A 27011-nucleotide genomic window follows, 5' to 3' on the forward strand; every position below is an offset into this window, starting at 1 on the left:
CTTGGGTCCATTCACATGTTCGCATGATCTATTCCCACGATTGCGGTTTCTATTTAACAACTTCTCCTGTTTATCGCTCCCGGACTCTTTTCTGTTGTCATGTCTCCTTTCACTTCTGCACTCTGAGGTACACTGTCCTACAAATTCCCTACTCCAACCCTTCAGTACTCCTTGGCCTTCCTGCTTTCTTGTTGCCATCCCAGGCTTGCAAGCCATGGCCACCCCCTCTATCTCTGTATTCTCCTCCGGCCCTGCAACCTTCTGAGATATCTGCATTCTTCTTATTCTGATTTCTTGTGCACCCCCAATTTTAATTGCTCCACAATTGGTGGCCTTGCCTTCACATGTTGTGGAATACCCTCCCTACACCTCTCATCCTCACTTTCCTCCTTTAAGCCACTCCTTAAAACCTCCTGCCTCTTTGACCTAATATCTCCTTTCTGTGGCTTGCTGTCATACTTTGTTTTATAATTCCTAAGCACCTTGGAATCTTTCATTACATTAACTTATATTTATATAGCACCTTTAATGAAAAATTGCAGTCGTACAAGAATCTGAACCACTACAAATGGTAACACAAAATAAGACAAACATTAGGATTTCAGTTTAGAAGTTTATTATTTAAAAAGAGGCTGTTCAAAGGATATTTGAATGATTTATTACCAACCCAGTGGTAACAAGTATTGCTCCATAAACAAAGATTGATATGCAATGTACAAGTATAGGTAGACACAACAAGAATATTAACACAATGATTTTGTTTCATGGGAACATTATTGGTTTCAGGACATTAAACACAGTAACCAAATTGTAGAAAGATGTCTTATACAGTTAAAGAGGAACTCCTTAACAAAGATGAAATGTTTAGCTATAACTACATTCAAGTAGGTTGTGACAATGGGTTTCAAAACTAAAGTGTGCGACCTCATGTTTCCAAGCAATTATTTGTCTGGTTCAAGTGCAAAAGACACACTTTTTATGTCTAGCATGTGCTTGTAATAACTTTTTTTCCCATTTATACAACGTTCTTTTCCTTTAACTATCAAATTCAGAATATTTGTTTCTTTGACTGTGTGCTTTTTTTCAATGCATTGTAACAACAATTTCAAGAATTTAGGAAAGGTTTGGTGACATTTCCAGAACAGGTAGGATTTAAAGTACAGTACTATCTTTAAAACATATTACAGTCTGTTAAAAAATACAGTCCTGCAAACATTTACACCTTCATGACATTTGGCTAAAATATGAATTAGTACATTATTTTTAAAATCTTGATTGCAAACTATGGGTGCACTCTGATACATAAGTGAAGGAGAAATCGAAAGATACAAAGAAACTGAACTGATTGTACTTGTTGCACTAGTAACGTCAAATACGCATTGTTTGTTGCTGCACCATCATTCCAATCAGCTGCCACCAAAAAAATTGTCCTGTTTTTGCACTTGTATTTTAATTGCAGGCATTCTGAATCACTACCTGGAGATCATAGAGCTGGAGTGTGACTGGCTGGATGATGTTGTAGCGGCACTGAGCTGTGAGAAGCCACTATGGCTAGATTCGAGGCTAGTCATGGACCCCCTGAAATAAAAATAGCATGTGGTTTTGGGTTTCGATGCAATATAAATATTCATTTACATGAAATAATTTGAAGATTTGTTTGGAAGCTGTTTATTGGGAATCTTTTCTTTGGTATCCACACAATTTTAGTATTGTTTGGATGAAAATCAAAGAATTTTACAGCACCAAAGCAGCATCAACTAGCCTTTGCACTTACTTATACTGGCTCTCTGAAAGAGCTGTCCACTTAGTCCTATCCCCCTGTCCTTTACCATACTCAGATTATAGCTTCTTACAACCCTTTGCTTTTTTTAAAAAAAAGAACACACCTCTCTCTACAACAGCTTAAGTAGTTTCTCCCCCATTAATAATTTTGATATACTTCGCAATTTTGAACTACTGCATCAGATCGAACCTTCCAACGAAGGGAGTCAGAAAACCTCTTAAATACTGGTCCATCACTATCTAAAAACTGATTTAAAAAATTGGAATTAAAATGGCAACTGGTCAGTTGGTGTAATTATCCTGTTTTTTACCTCGCTTCTCTCATCTTTTTTGAATGTAAAATTCATAACCATATTCCTTAGAGTAGCTGAAACCCTTTTGGTTACATCAACTTGTACCTAAAATATCGCCATCACTTGGACTGGTTTCGTAGGACCACAACATCTAAACTTTATAGAAACAAAGCATGATCCAAATTAAGGTTATTTCAAAATTGATTGTTTTTTTTTTATTCAAAGTTGTCATATGATCAAGGAACCACTTTTTTATAATAGCAGCCACACAATAGAACCCAAGATTGCAGACTTGCCAAAACCATGACTTAACACCAGCACTTGTGGAAAGTGCAACTCAACAATTTTCCAATGTATAACTTGCAAAATGGAACTCAAGCTTCTTTTCTTTCCTTTGTTAAAATAAACAAAGGACAAACAAGTCAAATTGTAACTATGGAAAATTACAACTTTTTTAACCATAGTAAACTGAATTACCATCAGTTTTAAACACTATATAATTTTAAATGCTGTAAATTAATTCCCAAACATCTCACTGAACTGACGCAATGGAATTGCGAGACATGGGTTCCTGCTGCAATTCCTTGTACTTAAGCTTCAAATCCATTCAGACAAAGATATTGGGGGGTTGCAGTGGAGGGGTTATGAGCAGAAGTAAGGATCTGTAGTGTATCTGTGCAATTCTCAACAGTTTTAGAGGAGCAGTCTGGGAATAAATCACAGCCTGCTCTAAATATCAGGGATTAGTGTATGGTTTGGAAAATACACTGACAGATTCCCCATGGTGAATTGAAGAATAAATAGATTCAACCATATTCAGTGAAGACTATTTGCATCTATTTCTCATCTGAGCACGGTTCTGACATCATACTGAATTCTCAACACAATAGTTTTATATGCCGTACCTAAAATCATCCGATCCTATGACCTCAGTGTAATACATAACTTTACACTTATGGGAAGAAACCTGTAATGTTGCCAGCACATCATCTACACGAGGCAGGTTAGTTGTAGCACAGGAAGGCATACTGTGAAATTTCCACTGTAGGATATAAAAACCAGGCCATCTTGTTACATGTGAACCCTGTGGATAACACAGAAGATAAAAACAGAATTGATTTTAAAAATGTGCAAACACCAATTAACCTGAACATTACAGCAAAGATGAACCTTTAGAATGCTTCAGATTGGATTACTTTGACTGGGCACCATAACTAAAAATTACATCATATAACACTGGCCTTACTGTGTTGGTTTCTGATCATTACAAAACTGACCTGTACACTTTCTCCTTCTTTGCAGATGAGTGGTGGCTCCACCATACTATAGTCCTTTCCTAGTAGCCATGATTTATCTATAAGCTGCACATTATTTCCTCCAGGACATGTTATCCCATGGGCTCCAAGGGTGTCCTTTTTGGGAAGCTGAGGTACTCGTTTTGAATGGTAGATGTTGAAAGCGATATCACCTTTCACCACATCAAAATCCCAGGTTATCACAGAAGATGCTTCCACCATTTCAATTAATATCTGGATGCACATACAGCAAAATACATTACAATCTGTATATTAGTAAAATGTTTACTTTTTCATCTTAACTATCAGGGTACATAGAAGTCAATTTGTATATGTACAAACATTAAATTAAGGGCTTGAAATTAAGAACAGCTAAAGAGATAGCACAAATTTTACCTCATGAGGTGAACCTTTGAAAACACTTGCTGACTGATAAATAGTTTCAGTCAATAACCTGATGTCATCATTGTCAAGTTCTTCTGCTGTTCTATACATTGATTTGGGGATTAGACCTCCCTCCGGAACCTCACACTAAAAAGTGAAACGAAAACATCATTAAATAAGATTTTTAAATCATGCACAATTCTCAAAGGGTATTTTTATAATCTAAACGCCTAGCAAGTAGATAACTGGGCTCTGGAGGTCATTATGCTTCTAAGTAACTGCTCGACAAATGATGTCTATTGAAAAATATAAATAACACAGTAACAATGCACTTTGCTAAAATAGTAGATTATGGGTATATGACAATAATTATCCACATGTCAAGTTCTCAGTCTTAGCTGTGCTGTTGGAAAAGCTACCTTCCCTCCATGCAGGAGAGCTTTTCTTTAACTGGGTGTGACATGGGAGTACATAATGTTGGAAATTCAAGAGGGCAAAGGGACGGTAAACATATAAGGTGCCTCTGATACAAATGACACTCAGGATCAAACTAGTGCTGACATTTGATTGTCATACTATAGAGTGCTATAGAATAACATCACGCCCCTTTGGATCTGCCTTGTATACACCCCTACCCCAAACATTTCTTCATGGTTTGGGTCAAAACATCTCAAGAGCAAAAATTAAACAGACTTGCAGAGTAGCTCCCTCAAAGAAATAATACTGCCTTATAATTAACAATAGTAACATTAGTCCTTCATATTTATATACATAAACATCAGATTGTAACCAGTTCTTTTGGGAATCAAAGCAATAGACAGAGATATAGAACAAGCATTTTGATTGGGTTACTTGATGTTACAAATCTGCCTGAAAGGGCAGTGAGGGGCAAGAGCTGTTCAATCCTCTGCAGCCTGTACATTAATTATTTAACTTGCATTCACTGATATGCAGTTACTATTTAGAAAGAGTGAAACAAGAACTTTAAACAAAGCAAGCTGCATTTTCCTTTTGATCAAAATGGAAACACAATACATAAACAGAATGTGATTGGCGACAGTTCACAATTATAAACAGCAGCATAATTTATGATAATTTACCTATTCTACCAACTCAAAAACATACTTGTACAATCAATCCCTTCAGGTGCCAATGCGAGATGCTAGGAATGCTTGAAATACCTATTACATAATTCTGGATCCAATCAGTTCCAAAAGATAACACCCTAAATTAGAATTCCTTCTTCAAAATATTATTCAATTTAATTAACATTTTTCCTTTTGCTGAAGCAACAGAGATTGCATATTTCTTGTCATATTCAATTGTTGGCATTAGAAAATGACTCAAAAAAATCAACTCGTGTACATATTCTTACCACACATTCTCCTCCAAGGAAATCAGGGATCACTTCTTTGTCTATGTAATCAACCAGTCCTCCAGGCCCCTGGTAATCATTTCCTGCATAGATGAGGAATTTTTTTCTTGTATTGTCATCAATGAAAGGACTGACCTAGAATCAAAAAAAGGACATTAAATCATAATTTAGAATGCAAGGTGTCTTAAAAGCGAAACAATTTACAATTCGTTTCTTAGACACTGCGACAACTTACCAACGTCCAAAGTACTGGAAACACTCTAGGTGCTCTAAGGATCAATAGTCGCCCCAATGTTTCTGGATAGTTAGCTTCAACAACCTCAATGATTCTCAACAGTGCCTTAACACCGGGTCGCCAAAGGTGTCTCATATTCAAGCCTTCTAAATCCACCAAGCATGTCCATGAACTATTTAATAAAAGTAAACAATTAAGAAAAACGGTAATTTGAGGCTTTGATAAAGTTAAAGAGCTGTAACATATACATGAAACAGTTCTTTTGTGCAGTGCCAGCCTTCGAGTACTCTGTACTAGTTAAGATGGAGCTTGTGGTTACCTGATTGGTCTTCCAAACACATTGGTGTTTTCTTCACATCGTCTTAATCCTTCTTCATTGATAGACAGAACCTGATTTAGAACAAAAATACCAGAGGGGTAAACTTTTTTATCCTAATTTCAAAAACTTCTGCATATTTGTTGAATTGATATTTTAATTGTAAATACCCCCTGTGTAAGAGGTTCTTATTAAAAAAATGCTATTTCTTTTTGCCCTCATTCAACACCTTGAGCCTGTTCCTGTCATGCGGTTAGATCACAGCAGATGGCAATTTCACCTACTCGACTTGGTCTTATAATTTTTAACACCCTTGCCTAATAAAAATCTACTCAATTTTGAATGTTTCAATTGACCTAGCCTCAAAAGTTTTTTGGGAAAAGGGAGTTTCAGATTTCCACTACCTTTGAGAAAGTGCTTCCTGACCACTTCAGAATGGTCTGGCTCCAAACTTTAATGTTATGTCCCCCTTGTTCTAGACTCCCCACCCATCCCTTGAAAGTTTCTATCATCCTATTAATTCCCATGATGATCTTAAACACCTCAATTAGATCACCCCTTAATCTTCTATATTCAAGTGAAGATAAACATAGCCTATGCAACCTGCATAATTTATTCCTTTCAGCCCCAATATCATTCTGGTGAATCTGCATTGCACCCCCTCCATGGCTAATATATATCCTTCCCGAGGTACCCTGAACTGAATGCAGTATTCCAGATGGGATCTAACTCTGGCTCTGTATAGCTGCAACATAACATCCACCCTTTAGGCAGGGGCGGATTTGAACATGGTGACTGTAACATCGCTATATTGTCATGTTCAACTATCGTTTCGATGGCATTATATCATGGGTCTTTTCTGCTGAACTGTGGTTTATTCACATCTCTGAGGGCTGTCCAGTAGGATTAATCACTACTAATTTCACTTGTTGGACAGATTTGTCCTTTGGATTTAAAAACCACTGATGACTAATCACCTTTACCGGCACAGTAATTGAAACTGACAATAGCAATATTGACATAGACAAAGACATTGATGGATCTACCCCGCAATTCCAATCAACTGCAAAAAATTGTTTTCATTCTTCTCGTTGGACTAGGCATTAGGGACTATTGTTCAAGAAATTCTTCAGTCTCTGGCTACTCTCTTTCAAAACTCAACCTGTTGTTTGAAGAACATCTTTGATGTACCATTTTGACAGTTGAACTGTCAGATTTATCTGCATTGACTCCTAAGGGACTCATCCACAGGTGGCAATAGATGTCTTGGCTCCAGCAATAATTATTTTAGTAGATATAGAAAATATTTAATACTTTAATACGCACCCCATTGTTCTGCACATCAAATTGCCTACTTCCATTCACCTGTCTCAGTACCTGGTCTTCAATTCATCGTCGGTTTAAGGCAGGAGGTTAGTCAGATCAGCAATGATTTTACTGAACGACGAAGCAGGCGCAAAGGGACGAGTGGCCTATTCTTGCTCCTAGTTCATATGTTCGTATGTTTTCTACATCATTTAATTTTGAATATAGTTTTTTCCAATGCGTTTGTTCCTCTCTACTCTGCATGCATTTCAAAGTTTAGCTATCTTGAACTAATTTGTAACTTTGCTGCTCAGAGATTTGCTTCTCTTTCGCCAATCTGTGCATGTTTTGGCGACTGCTTTGAAACTGAGCCCAACACTTCTCCCCCCCCCGCAACCCTTTCTCCCCTTACCACTAACATTTATCCTTCATTTTCTCTGCCCAAGGTAATCCACCTTGACAAATGCCAATTCTTCAATTCTCATTGCCTTTGCTGCTCCATTGCTGCCATTCCAGGCTTGAGTCCCTCTTATTCCACAGATTCCCTCTTGCCTCTTGGTGCCCTCAGAAAGGCTCTGAGGCACCTGTTGCTACTTCCTGACCAGCAGCAACCCCAATTGCCTCAATATTCTCTCCCACCCTTCCTGACCTGCATGTCTGCTGGAGGCTAATTTTGCTAAACTACATCCTGCCCTTCTCATCAATCCCAACTTCGACCCTGTGGGCTCTGCTTATAGACTGGTTATTACTGCTCTCCTCAACATCTCCCTTTAGTATGTTCACTTGCTAATAAAGCCGTCTATAAGCTTATTATGGATACTCAGATTGAGGTTAAGACCTTGACAGAGACATAGTTGAGGAGTAATGGCACCATACCCCTTTAATGAAGCTTCCCCAGCTGGCTATACTTTCCATAGCTTGCAGTTCAAACCATTGTAACCCTTATTTCTGGAACACACCTTGGTCTGTCCCCTGCTCTTCTGCCAACTTCTTTAAGCATCTCATTTCATTCTACTCTTCACACCTTTCATTAAAAATTCTTGTTCTGTATCACCCACCCAAATTTCTCAGATATTTTCTCTGCTTTCTTCCCTCTGCCTCTGCACTGAGTGACGAGTCACGCTTGGCAATTTCCCCATTTCCATTTCAACTCTCCCCTTTCTCTTCACTCTGAATTTACTGCTTTTTCCTCACAAAATCTCTTCCTTCATACAAACTGTCCTACCCAAATACATGGCCACCCTCTTGATCATATCTCACGCAGCCTCATCCCTGATCATTACTATCACCGTTACGAAAACTTTGATCATTTCCTTGTATTGTTCTCTACCCACATTCCTCTTTTCCCCCTCAAGTCCGCTTCTCCCTTTGTCTGTCTCTGGTAAAAAAAAGTCTCCCTCGAGTCATTTACCACTGCACTCAAATTCCCAATCATCTATCCTTTGGCCTTCAATTCATCATGATACCACAGCTGTTACTGTTTTGTTAAATCATACCCTCTCTATCACAGTTGATGCCCTTGTCTCCACTAGAACTACTACAGTTTTTCACCTTAATCGATCTCCTGGTATGCACACTCTCTTAAATGCAAGGGACACAAACTTGAATGTCTTTGGCAACTGGTTTAACCATGCTAATCACTTAAAACATTACTGGGAAATGCTCTGCATCACTAAAACTGATCATTATTCAAAGATCCAAGAAAAGCCACAATCCATCTTCTGAAACCACCCTTTCCTTGTCTCCTCCATCCTCACCCCCAACAAGTTCAAGGAACTTGAACTTTTCAGGTTAATAGATCAAGACCATCCATTCAGCTGCTTCACCGCCTTTCTCTAGCCCACCGTTTGAACCTCCTCTATGGTTCCACCCTGCCCTGACCCTGAATTTGCATCTTTCTCTAGTTTCTCTCCTATCTCTCATCATATCCCCTCTGAGCTCAGCTTGTCGATGAGAACCACTTCTTGCTCCCTAGAACTTATTTCTAATAAATTGTTGCCAATTCAGTTCCCTTCCTGGCTCCCATATTAGCTGATTTTATTAACAGTTCCCTCTCCTCAGGTACTGTGCCCATCTCCTTCAAAATAGCTGCAATTAACAATCAAAAGATCAATCCTAACTACTCACCACCTCAAACTTCTCTTTCCTCGCCAAAGTCCTTGAGCGTATTGTCACCTCCCTAACTCATGCAATCGTTTTTGGTCTGCATCACAGATTCCATTCCCTTGCTACCAACTCCAACCCCGTAGCAACCCTGAGGCTGACTCAGGCTGCTTGCAACCTTGGTGCTATATTTGTCCCCAAGACAAGGTTCCAACCAGACATTCACTAAGAACACCTATTTCCATCTCTGTATTATCACCTGGCTCCACGCTGCCACAACTCATCTGCTGCTGAAACCCTCATCCACGTATTTGTTATCTTTTGAGTTGATTATCACAATGCATTCCTGGCTGGCCTCCCATGTTCTATTCTCTGTAAATTTGAGGGCTTTCAAAACTCCACTCTCCATGCCCTAATTCAAGTCCTGCTCACCCTTGTGCTCCCTGACCTACATTGGCTCCAGGTCAAGCAAAATCTCAACATCAAAAAAAATCAAAGCTAGGGAGGAATTTGAAATCTCTAGTTCTACAGCCCTGTCTAACTGATGTTCCCCTAATTGATGCCTCTTGAACTTTCCCAATTTTAATCACTCCAGCACTGGTGCCATGCCTTCAACTTCCTGGGCCATAATTCCCCAAATCATTATCTCTTTTCCTTCTTTTAAGACACTCCTTAAAACCTACCTCCTATCAAAACATTTGATCTGGCCTAATATCTTTGTGTGGCCCAGTGTCAAATCTTGCTTTATTACTCCGAGGTGCTTTATTAAAAGCATCATAGAACTGCAAGCTGCTGTGGTAGTATTTGCAGCCCTCCTGAAATAAAAGCCAACCTTCCATTAGTTTTTTTATTGATTTGTGCATTTGGACTCTGGAATCTCACTGCTCATCTACAGTTCCTAGCACCTCACCATTTAGGAAATACTTTGATCTATCTTTCTCAAGTCCATAGTGGATGATGTCACAATTCTCTCACAATGAACTCCATGGGCCAGTTATGCCCACTTAATCTAGCAATGCCCCCTGGCAACTTTCCACTTCCATTTACACAATGTACTACGCCACTAACTTGGTGTCATCAATAAATGATATAGTGCTCTCCATTCCTTCATCCAGTCATGTATACATAGTGAACTGCTGAGGCCCAAGCACAAATACCTGTGGGACATCACTAGTCACATCCTGTCAATTTGAATGCATACCCATTATCTCGGCTCTAAGTATCCTTCCTCCTAACCAATTCCCTATCCAGGCCAATAGATTGCTTCTTTCCATATGCTCTCATTTTTGTTATTAGTCTATGATGTGAAGCCTTGTCAAACGGCTTCCTGAAGTCCATAATAAGAATCTTCATAACTACTCCTTTATCTAGCAGGTTAGTTATCTCCTCAAAAAATTCAACTAAGTTTGTTAGACTTACCCATTACAATTCCCTGCTGGCTCTCCCTGATGAGCTGATATCTGTCCAAATGCTCAGTCACTCTGTCTCTAATAGATTCTAGTAACTTCCTACAACTGATGTTAAATTTTCTACTGTAACTCTCTTGCTTTTCTTAAAAAAGATTCAAATTTTATCCCATTTAGTTTACTATAGGTGCAAGTTTATTTGTTATTTTAAAAAGACAATTACTTAAAACACAAACAAAAGATCCTTCTGTGTGCAGAAAACGCCATCTTAGACATTCCATCATAAGAGTAGCTGTGGCTAGAACAGCTGCAAGAAGTTAAAATAAAATAACTGCCCCCATGGAATAGGGCAGGGACATGCATTTGATCCCTGCCAGTTATGTAATAAGATCTCAGGAGAAAACCAAAGCTCTCAGCAGTGTACTGATTGAGCGGGGGGGTGATTTTGAAGGATGCATTATTGCTCTCTGGCAGTCTATCTGCAATGATCTGTAGCTAATTTCCTGCACTGCTCTTTGGCAGCATAAATTCCTGAATCATATCACCAAAAACTGTAAAATGTTTATCCCTAGTTGAAACAAGAGAAATTCTGGTGGCTTCAGATCTATATACTTTGAAATAATCCAATGTGGTTATCCTATAGGTTGATGAGATTTGTTTCAGATACCAGTCTGCATTTTTTTGAAAAAGCAAAGGTTACTTCAAAGGTTTATGTGACAAGTGCTTTGTGACTAGCAGTAAATTAGTGAGGCTTTAGTCTGGTACCAAAGATTTCAAGTATGCATAATCTCAGGAAACTGTAAACTGCATGAGAAGACACCATCAGAGCTCACAAATGAAACTGAGCTCATAGTTGTTTTGTGTTTTTATTTTTTCCTATTATTTTCAATTTTCTTCCAAGGGAGTGATGCCATAGAATGGTTGCAGTTAATGATCTGGTGGTCACCTACACTTGAGAAATTCAGGCAATACAATCCATCTTATTAGAAACCAAACAAATGGCATAAAATCAAATCTAGAATACTGGAATAAGGCAATAAACACAATGTTACGCTGCTCAACTGGAGAGCAGTGAAATAACTATGCAAGTTTCTCCTCAGTTTAAGTTTGAAATCTGTGTCATCTGTTGCACAGAAGTCTGGATTTATTGCCATCTTTAAATTAAGTGAATGAAATTTAAAATTAAATTTTGTAGAATTTGTCATGACATTTGCCATGCTTATAATGCTCTCGTTTACTTAATATTTAGCACTGTTGAGGAAGAGGAAGAAGCCTGTGATCGTATACAGGTAAACATTCTGCAATGGCTTAATGATTAATCACTTAACTCAAGTGATTATTCTAAGTTGTCCATCATAGAACTGAGTTAATTAATATTTCATGCAATATTTACTGTTCCTATTAGGATGAAGAAAAAAAATCTTAATAGAATTTAAGACTGAATCCAGTTGTGGATTAATCAACAATTTGCACCTTTGAAATCCAAGTTTGATTCCATTCCAGACTGAAGGGATAAAATCATCCCCCATCTGACAAGGGTTGGGACTGATCAAACCCCTATACCATCAACCCCTGTGAAAACAGCAACACAATTCTGGATACTGGACAGGCACTGCATAAAGAAATCACTTAAAATAAATAAATAAATGCTAAATTACTTATTAACTGGAAGTACCTCTTGTAGCATTTTTGATGACTGTGTAGAGTTCCACTAATTCAGCAGAGATGATACTAGAAACATGCATTAATTTAATTTTAAAAATACAATGATTAAAATACACTTACATGCCGCAGCAGTGCTTCCTCTCCAAGCGCTCTGACAAGACCTTTGGTATCCATTTGCCCAAGTCTTAAGATATATAGGGGTCTCCCATCTGTATTAAAAAAAATAGTATTAAATTCTTTTGCCAAACATATTAAAAGTCCCCAGACTATAACATGCAAAACACTGAACTAGAAATTAGTCCACCTGAAGAGGCTTATGCATTCTAGTCCTCAGAGTATCCAATTCAGACACTCAGCAATCACGTTGTAATTTAACTTTCAGATTCCTGCATGGCCTCGACCTCCCCATCTCTGTAATCTCCTCCAACCCCATAAATCTCCAAGGTCTCTGTGCTCCTCTAATTCTGCCCTCTTGAGCATTCCCGATTTTAATTGATCCACCATTGGTGACTATACCTTCAGGTGCCAAGGCCCTGAGCTCTGGAAATTTCTCGTTAAACTTCTTGGCTCTCTCCCACTCTTTCCTCTTTTAAGGCAGTGCTTTAAACCTCTGTTTGATCAAGCTTTTGGCCATCTACCCTAATATCACCTTATGTGGCTCAGTGTCAAATTTTTATAATGCTCCTGTGAAATGCGTTAGGGTGTTTTGTGACATTAATGGCACAATATAAATACAAGTTGCTGTTGTTACAGGTAATAGTAAATTTGTCAAATTATTGCTTCCATAAAACTAGCTATTACACAGTAGTTTAACTAGCCAGACATTTGCATTTACACAGAATATTGAATACAGGTGAGCTGGAAACATCTGCTTAACCACTTTAAATGTACCAACTGAACTGGACGTTATCACTCAAGTTTATTTATGCATTAAAATAGTTACTTACTCTTGCCCTTTGGAGTGCAATTGGTACTTTATCTGATTCTCTAGCTCAAAAGCTCTCCAGAAAGAAGTATCAATACTATTGTACAATTGGCCCACAAAAGGTAGAATTAAAGAAAAGGAAATTCAGATACCCTTCTACAATTTGCATACATATCTCAGTTCATGAAACCATCCAACAAAGACCTAATTCAGAAGCATACACAGGCAAATTTGAACTGATTATCTGGCACTTAAGTATACAATTGCTTGATCAGGAACTTAAGCACTTCTACTGTTGTAACAGCCAATACAAATACTCAAGCTTTATTTGTAATATCTATATGACATGTCTGTTACAATTACAGTTATCAGCAATTTTGCTCCCATATATACGTATTTCCATAATTACCACTTAGCTACAATACACTGATGTGACAATATTAAAGCACGTAGGAAGTTTCTTTATTAAAATGAGATAGTGGAGAAAGAAGAGGTAGATAGTTTTATTGTGAAAACTAGAAACACTCCAGTTAGAATACTTTTCCAATTTTTCCAGCCAATGTTGGAACCAAGCATTGCCAAGTCAGTTCAAGCAGTCTAGATGAAGTGCAGCACCAGCACCCTTCCCCACAATTCTATAACATCCAATACTATGAACGTGTACTTCTACCAGTACCCCTGCTTATCCACCATAACTTCAGCACAAAAGCCACAAAAACCCAATTAACCAACATAAATAGTTACAGTGTCCAACAGTTTCCATGGTTCTTCTGCCAAAGTTAAGGCAGACAAGCAGGAAACCCCAACAGAAATTCAATGCCTAAACTGAACCCCAAAAAACGATGCCTTCTTGCACAAGCATATTGCTCTGATTTCCTACAAACTTATAACTCAAATGACATGTCAACGTAGTATCAAATCGTGCAAGTTTTTTTGACTGGTAATCGATGAACTATCCAAATAAACATCATTTTGGATCTGCAGAGAAAATTTCAACTATGACTCTAGGCTGAAACTAGACACTTAAAAGTAACAATTCAACCACATATGCACTTATATTCATACTTGATTGTGAAATACAATGCTATTCCATTAAGACTATAGGATATTAGAGTCTAGTTCTGTTTAAAATAAAATTTAGACAATACTCTCAACAGTGTGATAGTCTAGCATTGTATATAAGGTCACATCTGGCTTACCTTTGTCATGGTGATGCCAGCCTCCTGTGTAATAATCATGCAGCACTTGTGGTGGTGTCCAAGTTTCCAGCAGGTAGTCTACTTTGTGCTGTTTGCGCCATGTCAAAGACTGGCAGAGAAGCTCTCTTGCCTTATCCATATTGAAATCACGTGCTCTTAAGAACCGCAGGATATGCTCATCTTTAGGGATCTGTAAAAACGATAATTAAATTGACTTAAGCGAAAGAACAAGATAATTTTCCTATTGACTGAATGGAAACATACTAAAATCCAACTTGTTACAACTGTTCAAAGAATTGCAGTTGCCTTGTTCATGTTAGCATTGCTTCTTTTGCCAATTACCTTAAATTTGTGCCCTCTTGTTCTCGATCCTCCCACCAACGGGAGATAGTTTTCACATCTACTCAATCCAGGCCCCTCATGATTTTGAATATCTCTATCAAATCTCCCCTCAACCTTCTCTTCTCCAAGGAAAACAGTTCCAACTTCTCCAATCTATCTACATAATTAAAGTTCCTCATCTCTGGGACCGTTCATGTGAATGTTTTCTGCACTCTCTCTCTCTAATGTCTTCAGTTCATCAACCATGACCAATTGTTGGCAGCACCCTCATCTGTGAGTTAGAGGTGGTAAGTTCAAGTCCCATTCCAGGACTTGAACAAAAAAGTCAAGACTGATACTCTTGTGCAGTACTGAGGGTGTGCTGCACTATCAGAGGTGTCTTTCAGATGAGGTATTAAACCAAGGCTCTGCCTGCCCTTTTAGATGGAAGTAAAAGATTGCATGGCACTATTTCAAAGGAGAGTAGGGGAGTTATCCCTGGTGCCCTAGTCAATATTTATCAAGCAATCAACAAGATAAGGTGAAGTAATTTGTGCCCTTGCTATTGCAGAAGATCATCATGGCAATTATATCCTTACCTTGCCTTTATGTGCTTCCTGAAGCCGCGATCGAAGTCTAATGAGACAGCTCTCTTGCAGTGGTGTCAAGTCACCCAAATAACGCTCAATGTAATCAGCATCTAGTTTATCTAAGACACAATAAGAACTTAAAATTATACATAAATTGAAGCACTTTATTCTCTTTCACCTGAAACTCCAGTACAGATAACTAAATGCTAAAATGCATTTAAGACAAATGAAAACAATTGGTTATTTTCTTAAAGATTTTGCACCAGCCTTTTTATATACAGCAAGCTAACAAAAATCTTTATTTCAAGGACATTACAAAGGAATATTATGTACTTTTCTCAATCTGGCCCTTAAACATTTATCGACAAATATATCACTGTTTCTTATTCAAGAGCCTGAACGTGCATAACATACTTTCAAGACTGTGCAACAATTCTATAAACATAGAAGAAAGGTGAAATTCTACAGTTAAGGAAATGAAAGTCTCAAGTCATTTACCATCTGGTGTTCCTGAGAGAGAATCAGGTGAATTATTGGAACCAGCAGTCAAGTCTTTGTTGACATGTTCTTCCTTTACAACAGCATCACCTCGGCCAGGAATAGCCACGGCTGGAGAGGAGGTCAGCTTCTGAACGGGAACTGCCTTTTCTATGTTAGTGCTAGCCAGCGGTGTCCATCGTGGTACATAAGTAATTCCTTCTTCCTCTAGCTGTTTTAGGTAATATTCAATTATTTCTTTCCCCTGTTAAAAATAAAAACATAACTCTCAGCAATTGAAATGCTGAAAAATGATGTACAAAACGCCAACAATTAAACAATTATGCATTATGGAATTTAAGTCAGTTGAGAGGGAGCTTGGTGTAGAGGTAATAGAAGATATGTACTGACCATTAAATCGATTTTTGGTGCCAGTATTTTCTCTACTATTTCACTGGTTATGTCATAAAGATGTCTGTAATGCCAAATAATGGTTTTTAATCCACCAGCTGGAAGTTTGAATTGAGCTTTTAAAAACAGGCTTTTTCAAAGACAGAGACTAAAGGTGACTTGAACTCACTGCAAAAGATGACCAGCCTAATTTGCATTACTATGTATTCCACATTCCTATCTATTGGTATGGAGATAGCATGTCTGCAAAACCCAAAGACAATGACTTAAGGGGACTGTGAAGGACTCACATCTCCTGTCTCATTAGCAAGGCATCTGTGGCAATTACCTGAGGTATTCAACTGTTGCAACCATTAAGAAGAATCACTTAAGCAATGGGACCCTGGCTAAGATAGCTTTCCAGACATGAGCTAACCAAGTTACCCTTGGATTACATTATAAGACCTTACTTGGATCCCCCTGGCAGTTGGAGAAAGATGATCACATGACAAGCCAATCCTTTGTATGTTGTAAGCATGTTTTCTCAGCAGAACTGAGGACAAGCAGCTTAGGGGACCCTCCAGCTTCACTACCTCTCCAACCCACCTGGCAAGCTTTGAGCCCTATTTGCTGACTATGACTATTCAGGGATGCTATTGCTGCAAACAGAGGCTTCTTAAAAGAATTGAACCCAGCACTATCGTCTTCAGAAGAACACCCAAATCAGCCAGCCAAAGCTTTAAATCGGAAGCCCACCGAGTCACCAAACTTCAGGCTGTATATTTCTTTTTTAATTTTTATGGACTCTAATTTGATCAACCTATCCTTCCCCACTCTGTAATATATGTGTGTGTGTGTGTGTGCGTGCGTGTGTGTGTCCACGCGTGCACATGCAAAAGTTGGAGTTTATTTTATTGTTTTACTTTGTTAAACTCAAGAAAATCTGTCCAATTGGCTCTCTATTATCACAGCATGTAAGCAGTTAAGTAGTCACTAAATTAGGAAATATACCCTTTTCCAAACAAAAAAACCTGTTGCGGTCAAACAGGGAGAGGGAAAGGTGGGGAGCCATCCAACCCCTCCTCCCCTAGTTATAACAGTTAAAATATAATTAGAAATTCAGCCCTTCAAGGGGACATTTCTGTATAATTATTTTAGAAATATGATCATTGTAAAAATATAAGAAATAGAACATTAATTAGGATAGACATATTGTTAAAGGCTTGGATGGAGTGGATTTCTTGAAATGTGTACAGAAGAACTTTTTAGGTCAATATGTAGAGGGTCCAACAAGGGACAGCGCAGTGCTGGACCTAATTCTGGGGAATGAAGCCAGACAAGTGGCTAAGGTGGTGGTGGGGGAGCATTTTAGCCATAGCGACCACAACATGGTACAATTTAAGCTTGTTATGGACAAAGAAATAGACAAGTTGCAAAAAAATGTTTTGGATTGGGGGAAGAGCGGATTTTAGTAAAATAAGGCAGGATCTGGCCAAGGTAGACTGGGAACAGCTACTTTTGGGGGAATCTACAGAGGAGCAATGGGAGGCGTTCAAAAAGGAAATGGGGAGGGTACAGGCTCAACATGTTCCCTCTAGGGATAGGAAGAAGTAACACGCCCAGAGAACCATGGATGAACAGAGATATTCAGGATACGATGAGAAGGAAAAGAGGCTTTTAGCAGGTACAAGGGGAGCAAATCAGCAGAGGCATTAGTGAAGTGCAGGGTGGAGCTTAAGAAAGCAATTAGGAGAGCACAGAGTGGTTATGAGAAAGCTCTGGCTGGTAAAAGCAGGGAAAATCCCAAGATATTCTATAATTATATCAATGGGAAGAGGATAACCAGGGAAAGAGTAGGGCCCAATCTATGGGTGGAGCCAGGGGACATTGCTAGAGTGTTGAACGAATACCTCACATCCGTCTTCATCCAAGAGAATGAGGATGAAGGTATCGAACACGGGAAGAGAAACTGCGAAGTTCTTGCACAAATTGATATAGGGAGTGACAAGGTATTGGAGGTGTTGGCAGGCTTCAAAATGGACAAATCTCCAGATCCAGATGATTTGTGTCCCAGACTGCTGAGGGAGGCAAGGGAGATCGCAGGGGCTCTGACCCAAATTTTTAATTCCTCTCTGGCCATGGGGGAGGTGCCAGAGGACCGGAGAACAGCTAATGTGGTTCCGCTATTTAAGAAGGGTTGTAGAGATAAGCCAGGGAACTACAGGCCAGTGAGTCTCACGTCACTGGTAGGGAAACTATTGGAGAAAATTCTGAAGGAGAGAATCTATCTCCACTTGGAGAGGCAAGGTTTGATCAGGGATAGTCAGCATGGCTTTGTCAGAGGGAGAACATGCCTCACAAATTTGATTGAATTTTTTGAGGTGACGACCAGGTGTGTAGATGTGGGTAGTGCAGTTGATGTAGTTTATATGGATTTCAGCAAAGCCTTTTACAAGGTCCCACATGGGAGACTTATAAAGAAGGCAAATGCAAATGGGATACAGGGTAATTTGATAAGGTCGATTCAAAATTGGCTTAGTTGTAGGAGACAGAGAGTGATGACAGAAGGATGCTTCAGTGACTGGAAGCCAGTGTCCAGTGGCGTACCACAGGGTTCTGTGCTGGGAGTAGGCTGGGGGTAGGATTGGTAAGCTTGTGGATGACACAATGATTGGCCGGGTGGTTAGCAGTGAGGTTGAGTGTCTTGGGCTACAGGAAGATATAGATGGGATGGTCAAATGGGCAGATAAGTGGCAGATGGGATTTAACCCTGAAAAGTGTGAGGTGATACACTTTGGAAGGAATAATTTGACAAGGAAGTATTCAATGAACGGCATGACACTAGGAAGTTCTGAGGAACAAAGGGACTTTGGCGTGCATGTGCCTAGATCTCTGAAGGCGGAGGGGCATGTTAGTGGGATGGTGAAAAAGGCATATAGGGCACTTGCCTTTATCAATCGAGGCATAGATTACAAAAGTAGGGAGGTCATGTTGGAGTTGCATAGAACCTTGGTGAGGCCACAGCTGGAGTACTGTGTGCATTTCTGGTCGCCACATTATAGGAAGGATATGATTGCACTGGAGGGGGTGCAGAGGAGATTCATCAGGATGTTGCCTGGGAAACATTTAAGTTATGAAGTGAGGTTGGATAGACTTGGGTTGTTTTCGTTGGAGCAGGGAAGGCTGAGGGGCGACCTGATAAAGGTGTACAAGATTATGAGGGGCATGGACAGGGTGGATAGGGAGCAGCTGTTCCCCTTAGTTGAAGGGTCAGTCACGAGGGAACATAAGTTCAAGGTGAGGGGCAGGAGGTTTAGGGGGGATGTGAGGAAAAATCTTTTTACCCAGAGGATGGTGACACTCTGGAATGCACTGCCTGGGAGGGTGGTGGAGGCGGGTTGCCTCACATCCTTTAAAAAGTACCTGGATGAGCACTTGGCACGTCATAACATTCAAGGCTATGGGCCAAGTGCTGGCAAATGGGATTAGGTAGGTCGGTCAGGTGTTTCTTACGTGTCAGTGCAGACTCGATGGGCCGGAGGGCCTCTTCTGCACTGTGGGATTCTGAGAAGCAGGAGTAGGCTATTTGGCCCTTTAAGCTTACTCTACCATTCAGCAAGATCAAGGCTGATCTTCTGCCTAAAGTCCACCTGCCAGCACTATCCCCATTCCCTTAATTTCCTTAGTACACAAAAATCTATCAACTTCTGTCTTGAAAATACCCAACCACTGAGCATATACATATTAACAGAAAATGCTGGAAAAACTCAGGTCTAATAACATCTGTGAAGAGAATTTTTCCACTATTTTCACTACAAGCCCACCGATTCCCACAGCTACCTTGACTACAGCTCTTCACACCCTGCTTCCTGTAAGGACTCCATTCTATTCTCTCAGTTCCTTTGCCTCTGTCACATCTGTTCCGCCGATGCCACTTTCCAAAACGGCACTTCTGACATGTCTGTCTTCTTTTTTAACTGAGGTTTCCCACCCATTGTGGTTGACAGGGCCCTCAACCGTGTCTGACCCATATCCCGCGCCTCTGCCCTCATACCTTCCTCTTCCTCCCAGAACCATGATAGAGTCCCCCCATCCTCATTTTTCACCCCACCAGCCTCCGCATTCAAAGGATCATCCTCCGCCATTTCCGCCAGCTCCAGCATGATGCCACCACCAAACATTCTGTAGGGACCATTCCCTCCGGGACACCCTAGTCCAGACCTCCATCACCCCCAACACCTCATCCCACTCCCACGGCACCATCTCATGCAATCGCAGAAGGTGCAACACCTGCCCCTTTACCTCCTTCCTCCTCACCATCCAAGGGCCCAAACACTCCTTTCAGGTGAAGCACAGCTTCACTTGCACCTCCTTCAATTTGGTTTACTGCATTCGCTGCTCCTAATGCAGTCTCCTCTACAATGGGGAGACCAAACGCAGTCTGGGTGACCGCTTTGCGGAACACCTTCAGTCTGTCTGCAAGCATGATCCAGATCTTCCTGTCGCTTGCCATTTCAACACCTGATCCTGCTCTCATGCCCACATATCTGTCCTTGGCCTGCTGCAATGTTCCAGTGAAGCCCAACGCAAACTGGAGGAACAGCACCTCATCTTCCGATTAGGCACTTTATAGCCTTCCAGGCTTAACAGTGAGTTCAACACCATGACAATACTTCAGACCATGAACTCTCTCCTCCATCCTCACCCCCTTTTCTCAATTTTCATCTTTATTTTTTATCCACTTATTTTTATTTATTTTCATTTTTATTCATTGTTTTATCCCTGCCTTTTATCCTATTTTCAATCTTTTTTCCCACCACCGCCCCCTCCCCCCACCCCACCCCTACAAGGGCCATCTGTCACTTGTTCATGTTGTTCTTTCCAGGGTGCTTAGCCTTGTCCTGCTACTATCACATTCTGCTTTCTGGCCTTAATTTCACCATCATCACCTCCTTTAGCCAGTACCACTATCATTAACACCCCTTTGTCCTTCTGTCCATGACATCTCTGGCAATCTCTCCTTTGCCTCCACCTTCTATCCAGCTTCACCCCCGAAACATTATAAATTTCATCACATCTTTACTTCTCTTTAGCTCTGAAGAGGAGTCATGCGGACTCGAAACGTTAACTCTGTTTTTTTTCTCTCCACAGATGCTGTTAAACCTGCTGAGTTTTTCCAGCATTTTCTGGTTTTTGTTTCAGATTTCCAGCATCCGCAGCATTTTGCTTTTATCTTAGAGCATATACATACCTTTGGTGAAGAAAATGCAGCTTCTGAGCTTCCTCCTCATTGCTAACCTTCCCACCTAACTTTATGTCACCACCAAATCTGGATACGTTACATTCAATCTCCTGATTTAAGTCTTTAATATAGATCGTAGATAGCTGAAGCCCAAGTGTTGATCCTTGCAGTATCCTGCTAGTTAAAGCCTGCCAACCTGATAATGCCCTGTTTATCCCCACTTCCTGCTTTCTGTCCATTAATTAATCCTCAATCAATGCTCATTTTTACTCCCAGAGTCCTAATTTTGTGTGATAATCTCTCTTGAAAATCCAAATACTGGTACGCCCTTATCAAATCAAAAACTCTTAGACTTGTCAAACATGATCTTGGATGTCTGCAACATCCACAATGGTGAAACGAGTTATGTATCTTTTTTTTTGGAGGCGGATTGCCAATAGATTGATTTATAGTCAGAAAGAAAAACTGTCCACAGGAACAAGTCAGTCACTTGCTGATAGTTGTGGAAAATCACTGATGTAAAGGAAATATTATTTTTTCCTAATATTATTGCGGGATACTTTAAAGCAGGCTTGTGGGGGCTGTGTTGTGCGTGCATGTTTGTGTGTGTGAGACTAATTTAACTAAAGACGGTCAGACTGCAAGGTTTGAAACATCAAAGGGGTTACGTGTAAAAAAAACCAGGCATTTTGAAATGGAGATGGGTAAGCTAAGATGAGGTCTCAGTGAATGGAATTTGCATTTGTAGGTAAGTTGAGAGGTTGTTTGATTTTCAAAGGGATATGATGAGATGTTTTACAACTGGCAAGACAAATAAGGCAAAGTTATTAACTTTATTTTTCCCAAAAATGCTGGCCATAAGGACAACATGAAAGATCCATATATTCTAGGAAAAGCAACTTCCAAAGCAAGGGTGAAAGCAGTGGGGTTTATATGTCAAAAGGGAGAAAATATATTTAAAGAAAGATGGATAGTGTGTGGCCATGTGAGAACTTGGAAAGGTGGACTGTGAAAACAGACACTAGCCACCCCAGAGAAGTGTGTGTTTGTTCTGGAGAGCAAAGTTTTGTTAAAAGCCTTGGAATTCCATTGCTGATTGAGAAGGAGAGGGGAGCTGTGAAATACCTCTCTTATAGCAACAGTGGGTGCCTGTGGTAATATTGCTGGATGTTTTTATAGATTAAGAATCCATTCGGGCTGTTGCCTAAAAAGGTGTGTAGTTGGGAGTCTGGTTAAGTAGAAACCTTTTGGGAACTGTTATAAGACTAAGTTTAAGTGTATAACTGTAATCTTGTGTGTTTAATTTTTCCTTTTCTTTTGTTAGTAAATGTTTTAATTTAATCTTTAAAATTTCCAGAGGTGGTAGTGGACTCTTTATTTTTGACTTCAGTGAACATACCTTCTCATAATAAATACAAATTAGTCAAGCTATCACAATGATTTTGCAAGTTTCACTTTGGGATTTTGTCAGCCTGGCAATTACCATCTGCCATATTGTGACACTGAGCAGAAGCCAAGAGCCTTTTGATTAGAGGGATCAGAGATTCTCAGCAGCAGACTGCTCTTTCCACCTTTTGGTGACAATTCAAGAAGCATTGGTGACACAAATAGCTGCAGGTGGGCAGGTTCACTGTGAAGAGGGACATTATAAGTATGTGTTTTAAAAATGGTTACAATGGAACAGACTTAGACATCTAAATCTTATGTAAAACGCCAGAATTAAAATCAAATCATAATAAGGACCAACATGGGCAACTACAAATCATCCATTGCTGCTTGTACTAAAGCTTATCTTTAAATTCTCAGCAGCATTGGCAATAATATTAGCAGACTGACAGATACACTTTATTGAGCTTGTTGAAAATTACCATAAAGCTAAATGATCTTATTTACAATAAATATTCTTGATTTCAGGCATTTTTTTGTGATCAGGTGGTTCTTGCATTACAATTATAGGTATAGTACTTCCAATCAATACAAATATAACCTTGGTTAGAAACACAACAGATAGCCTGTCTGAAGAATCTGCAGTAAAACTAAAATATCTTTTTATTCACATACCTTTTTGATGCTGCTGGCATACTGTTTCATTGCTATTTTTTCAACAGTGCTTTCAAATCCAAAAAACGATTTGATATCAAGGCTTGCTGACTGCTCAAAGCAGGTCCAATCTTCATTTTCTTGGTGAACCTTGTAGCACGTAAGTAAAGACGTGTCAGGCACTGTTCTGATTTTTAACAGTTCTAAATAATGGTTGCAAAATTATATGACTATTTTTTTTTAAAAAAAAAACTAACCATTCATAAAGCACAATCCTGAAGTTACGGTTTTACATTTCCAAGTATAACTGAAATATTGTACAATAATAGTGTTCTTTGGTCATTTAGTACAGAAAAAGTTACTCAACTGCAACTGACATTTTGCATTAGCAGGTGTAAAAAGCAAATCCTGATCAAATATGAAATGGGCCAATGTTAGTTCTACTTATTCCTATCAATTTTTAGTTTACTATGAGTGATTTTCAGGTGTGATTAGGCTCTGGTTATTGATTTAAGCTTTCTTGAAGCAATATGTTCTCTTGATTTAATACATTTTGACATGTCCAAGGTTCATCTGGCCACAATGACATGCTGTCAATCTGCAAAATCTGAAAGGTTTTCCAGTTAGTTACTAAGACTGCCTTTGGAGCTACGCCTGAATTTTTCAGTCGGCGGGCGGGCTCGGGGGGAGCAGGCAGGGGCGGTCACAGAGCCGATCGCCGCTTGCAATCGGCCTTGCGCTGCCATTTTAGGCGGGCGGGCCAATTAAGGCCCACCCAGCGTAAGACGCGAGCCATAGAGCTCGGCGCTACCTGTGCAGGCCGAGGGAGGAGAGTTGGGGCCAGCGCGAAAGAGTGCTTCAATCTCCCTGAGGCATGGAGCTGCCTCAGGGAGGTTGAAGTGGTTTTCAAATAAATAAATAAATGGATCGAACATCTATTTAAACATGTCCCCTCATGTGATGGGACATATTTTTATATTTCATTAAAAATTGTTATTTAATTAATAAAAGTTTTAGGAAACCTCATTCCGCTTGTGGATGAGGTTTCCTAAAAAACGTGAAGTCTGCTTGGCCTTTTCGCCTGCCTGCCAACCTTAGGGTTGGATAGGCAGCATCAACAATGACCTTAATTACTTCCTTAATGGCCTTAATAGGCAGTTTAAATATCGACGGGCGCACAGCCGACTCCAGCACGCACACGCCAAACAAAACATCACGAGACAGCACGATGACTTCGGGACGCACGCCCAACATCATCGCGTGCCATTTTATGTGCCAGCGTGTCGGGCCTGCCCCCGCACGCCGACTGAAAAATTCAGGTCTAAGTTTCTCCAGTCTTACTTTTTAGAAAGAGTTTTCTTTAATAAAAAGAACAAAGTCAATGGCAGGGAGGAGGAAGTCATAGAGTCAAGAGTCAATGCAGCATAGGAGACCATTCATCCCACCAAGTCCATACCAATTCTCTGTAAAGCAATCCAGTCAGTCCCATTCCCTTGTTCTATCCCCATAGCTCTGCAAGTTTATTTCCCTTAAATGTTCATCCAATTTCCTTTAGAAATCACTGATCATCTCTTAGGCAGTGGGTTCTATTCATTACCAGTCACTGCCTAAAGAAGTTCTTCCTCAAATTCCCAAATTTGCCAAAAACCATAAATCTGTGTCCCACAGTCCTTATGCAGTCAGAAAATTAAGCTAAAATAGGACAGTAAAAGGAATAAATGAGGAAGACAACTGAAAGGCAGAAACTGTATGCTTTAGTCATGTATATATTAACACTGTAATACAATCAATTCCTCATATCAGAGCTGTATTATTACCGTCATATTAATATTGTTTCAATTTCACAGCTTGAAGTAAGAAATTAAAACTGGTTGGAAAGAAAAAGTTTCATTTCCCTGGGGCTATCAGGAGCCAAGGTGCTAAACATAGTGCTAAACTTACACAATTTCACTACCTCGACAGGACAATATATTAGAAAAACATACAAAATGTAATTTATAAAGGAGATAAACATTTAATATTACAGGATAGGGTTAATTAAAAAGCCAAATTTTTACCTATGCTACAGGTCATTATAGGGGCACGAGTGAAAAGGACAAAAATTTGGAAGAAATGACTTATTCTTTAGTCACATTTCAAATCTGTAATTTTTTATTTTTTGACCCTTTCAGTCTCCTGTCTTCCTTGCCCCCATTACAATACAATTTGCAGTGTGGTTAACAGTATTTGTTTGCATTCTTGCATTTCCTATACCACACTTCAGAATGGATAACGAATGACTGAACTGGTGCAGGAGCATTTGTTTGTGACTTATGGTACAGAATGCGTAATGTATAAGTGAAAGAGTTCTGCAATTCATATAAAGCATATTTGCTATGAAGGACAACTATAATTTGAATTCAAACACCAATAACCAGACTGAATCTAAAGCATAATGGAACTGATGGGACAAAATACACATACAGATCACTTTTACATAGTTTATTTTATGTTGTTAAGCTATGAAAATTTAGCTCTTCTTCTGAATACCTCTGTTGCCCTGTATTTTCTCTGGCTTCAGGAGATAAAGGTACTGGGAATCCAGCCTTTCTTTTTGTTAAATTAATTAGATTTGAAGTTGTAAATGATAACGTACTGTGTAACAGCAGAATTCATTGATGACAACTCTGTTGGCAAAGGTTTCATTGTGGGCTTCTATCTTCAATGTTCTATCCTGCCTGTTCAAGGAGTTCTTCTGAATGAAGTAGATGTAATCAACACCTGCAATCTGGATAACATTATGATAGATGAATCTGTATTATTGTGAAACATAATTATGGCAGCAAATACCTCATGGTTATGGCAATCAATATATCACAAGTCATACAGTGCATTAATAAAACTAACTCGGATAACTGTATTCACAATGAAAGCAGTTGTGCATGTTGTTTATTTGGTCCTCCAGGTCCTCCATAAAAATTTGTGAACACTCAAACATGAACACTCAAATAATCTTCAGGGTCAAGAGAGACACAGAAAATGTTCAAAACACCACTGGAAAGCAGTACGCACAAACCTGTAAATGCAATCAACTAAGCGGAAACATTTCAAAAATCAATGCTATATGCTCTTTTGTAGTACAAATTTAAAGCAATGCTTCCACTGGGGATCAGGTAAACTCAGTTTGTTAGAAAAAGTCCAATGTCTGATGACAGGATATCACTTTTAAGTCTAGATAAAACCAAAGCAAGTCTTATGGAATTTAATGATGATTAGGATACAAATAATCCTCAGTTTACCTAATAGCAAATTTGGTTATGAATCCTCACTAGATCTACAACTGCGCAGCAGATACATAGAAATACATAGAAGTTACACCATAAAGAGGCTATTTGAGCCAAACAGATTGCTTTGACATTTACCCTCCATACAAAGGCTTTCAATTTTACCCAGCCTATTCTTATAACCTTCCAACCAGCTGTCTAATCTAATCTTGAATGTTAATAATGTTTCTGCCTCAACCACCAACTCAAAATGAATACTACATCCTCACGCCTCTCTGGGCAAAGAAGTTTCTCCAACCCTCCGTTTTAAATCTCTTGCGTTTAGTCTTGTACTTATGGCCCCTTGTCTCGACCCCTCAGGGAAACAAATGGCTTTTCTTCCCCGTCTGATCCTTTCATAATTTT

At 39.4% G+C, this 27011-nt stretch overlaps 1 protein-coding gene across 1 annotated transcript in view; it reads right to left on the reverse strand.

Moving 5' to 3' along the window:
- Positions 1-599: 599 nt before the first annotated feature.
- The window catches only part of LOC144699740 (SEC14-like protein 1), a 51452-nt gene continuing 25040 nt past the window's right edge, over positions 600-27011 (reverse strand). Inside the window, exons 4-16 of the mRNA XM_078570931.1 lie at positions 25979-26110; positions 23365-23493; positions 15693-15936; positions 15204-15313; positions 14284-14473; positions 12280-12368; positions 5684-5754; positions 5365-5536; positions 5130-5264; positions 3767-3901; positions 3353-3604; positions 2981-3159; positions 600-1578 (exon numbers count right to left, since the gene is read on the reverse strand). Of these exons, the coding sequence (XP_078427057.1) occupies positions 1473-1578; positions 2981-3159; positions 3353-3604; positions 3767-3901; positions 5130-5264; positions 5365-5536; positions 5684-5754; positions 12280-12368; positions 14284-14473; positions 15204-15313; positions 15693-15936; positions 23365-23493; positions 25979-26110 (1944 nt within the window). The 3' untranslated portion in view covers positions 600-1472. The remainder of the gene's footprint in view (positions 1579-2980; positions 3160-3352; positions 3605-3766; positions 3902-5129; positions 5265-5364; positions 5537-5683; positions 5755-12279; positions 12369-14283; positions 14474-15203; positions 15314-15692; positions 15937-23364; positions 23494-25978; positions 26111-27011) is intronic.

Source organism: Cetorhinus maximus, chromosome 24 (assembly GCF_964194155.1).
Source record: "Cetorhinus maximus chromosome 24, sCetMax3.hap1.1, whole genome shotgun sequence".
Classification (NCBI taxonomy): Eukaryota; Metazoa; Chordata; class Chondrichthyes; order Lamniformes; family Cetorhinidae; genus Cetorhinus; species Cetorhinus maximus.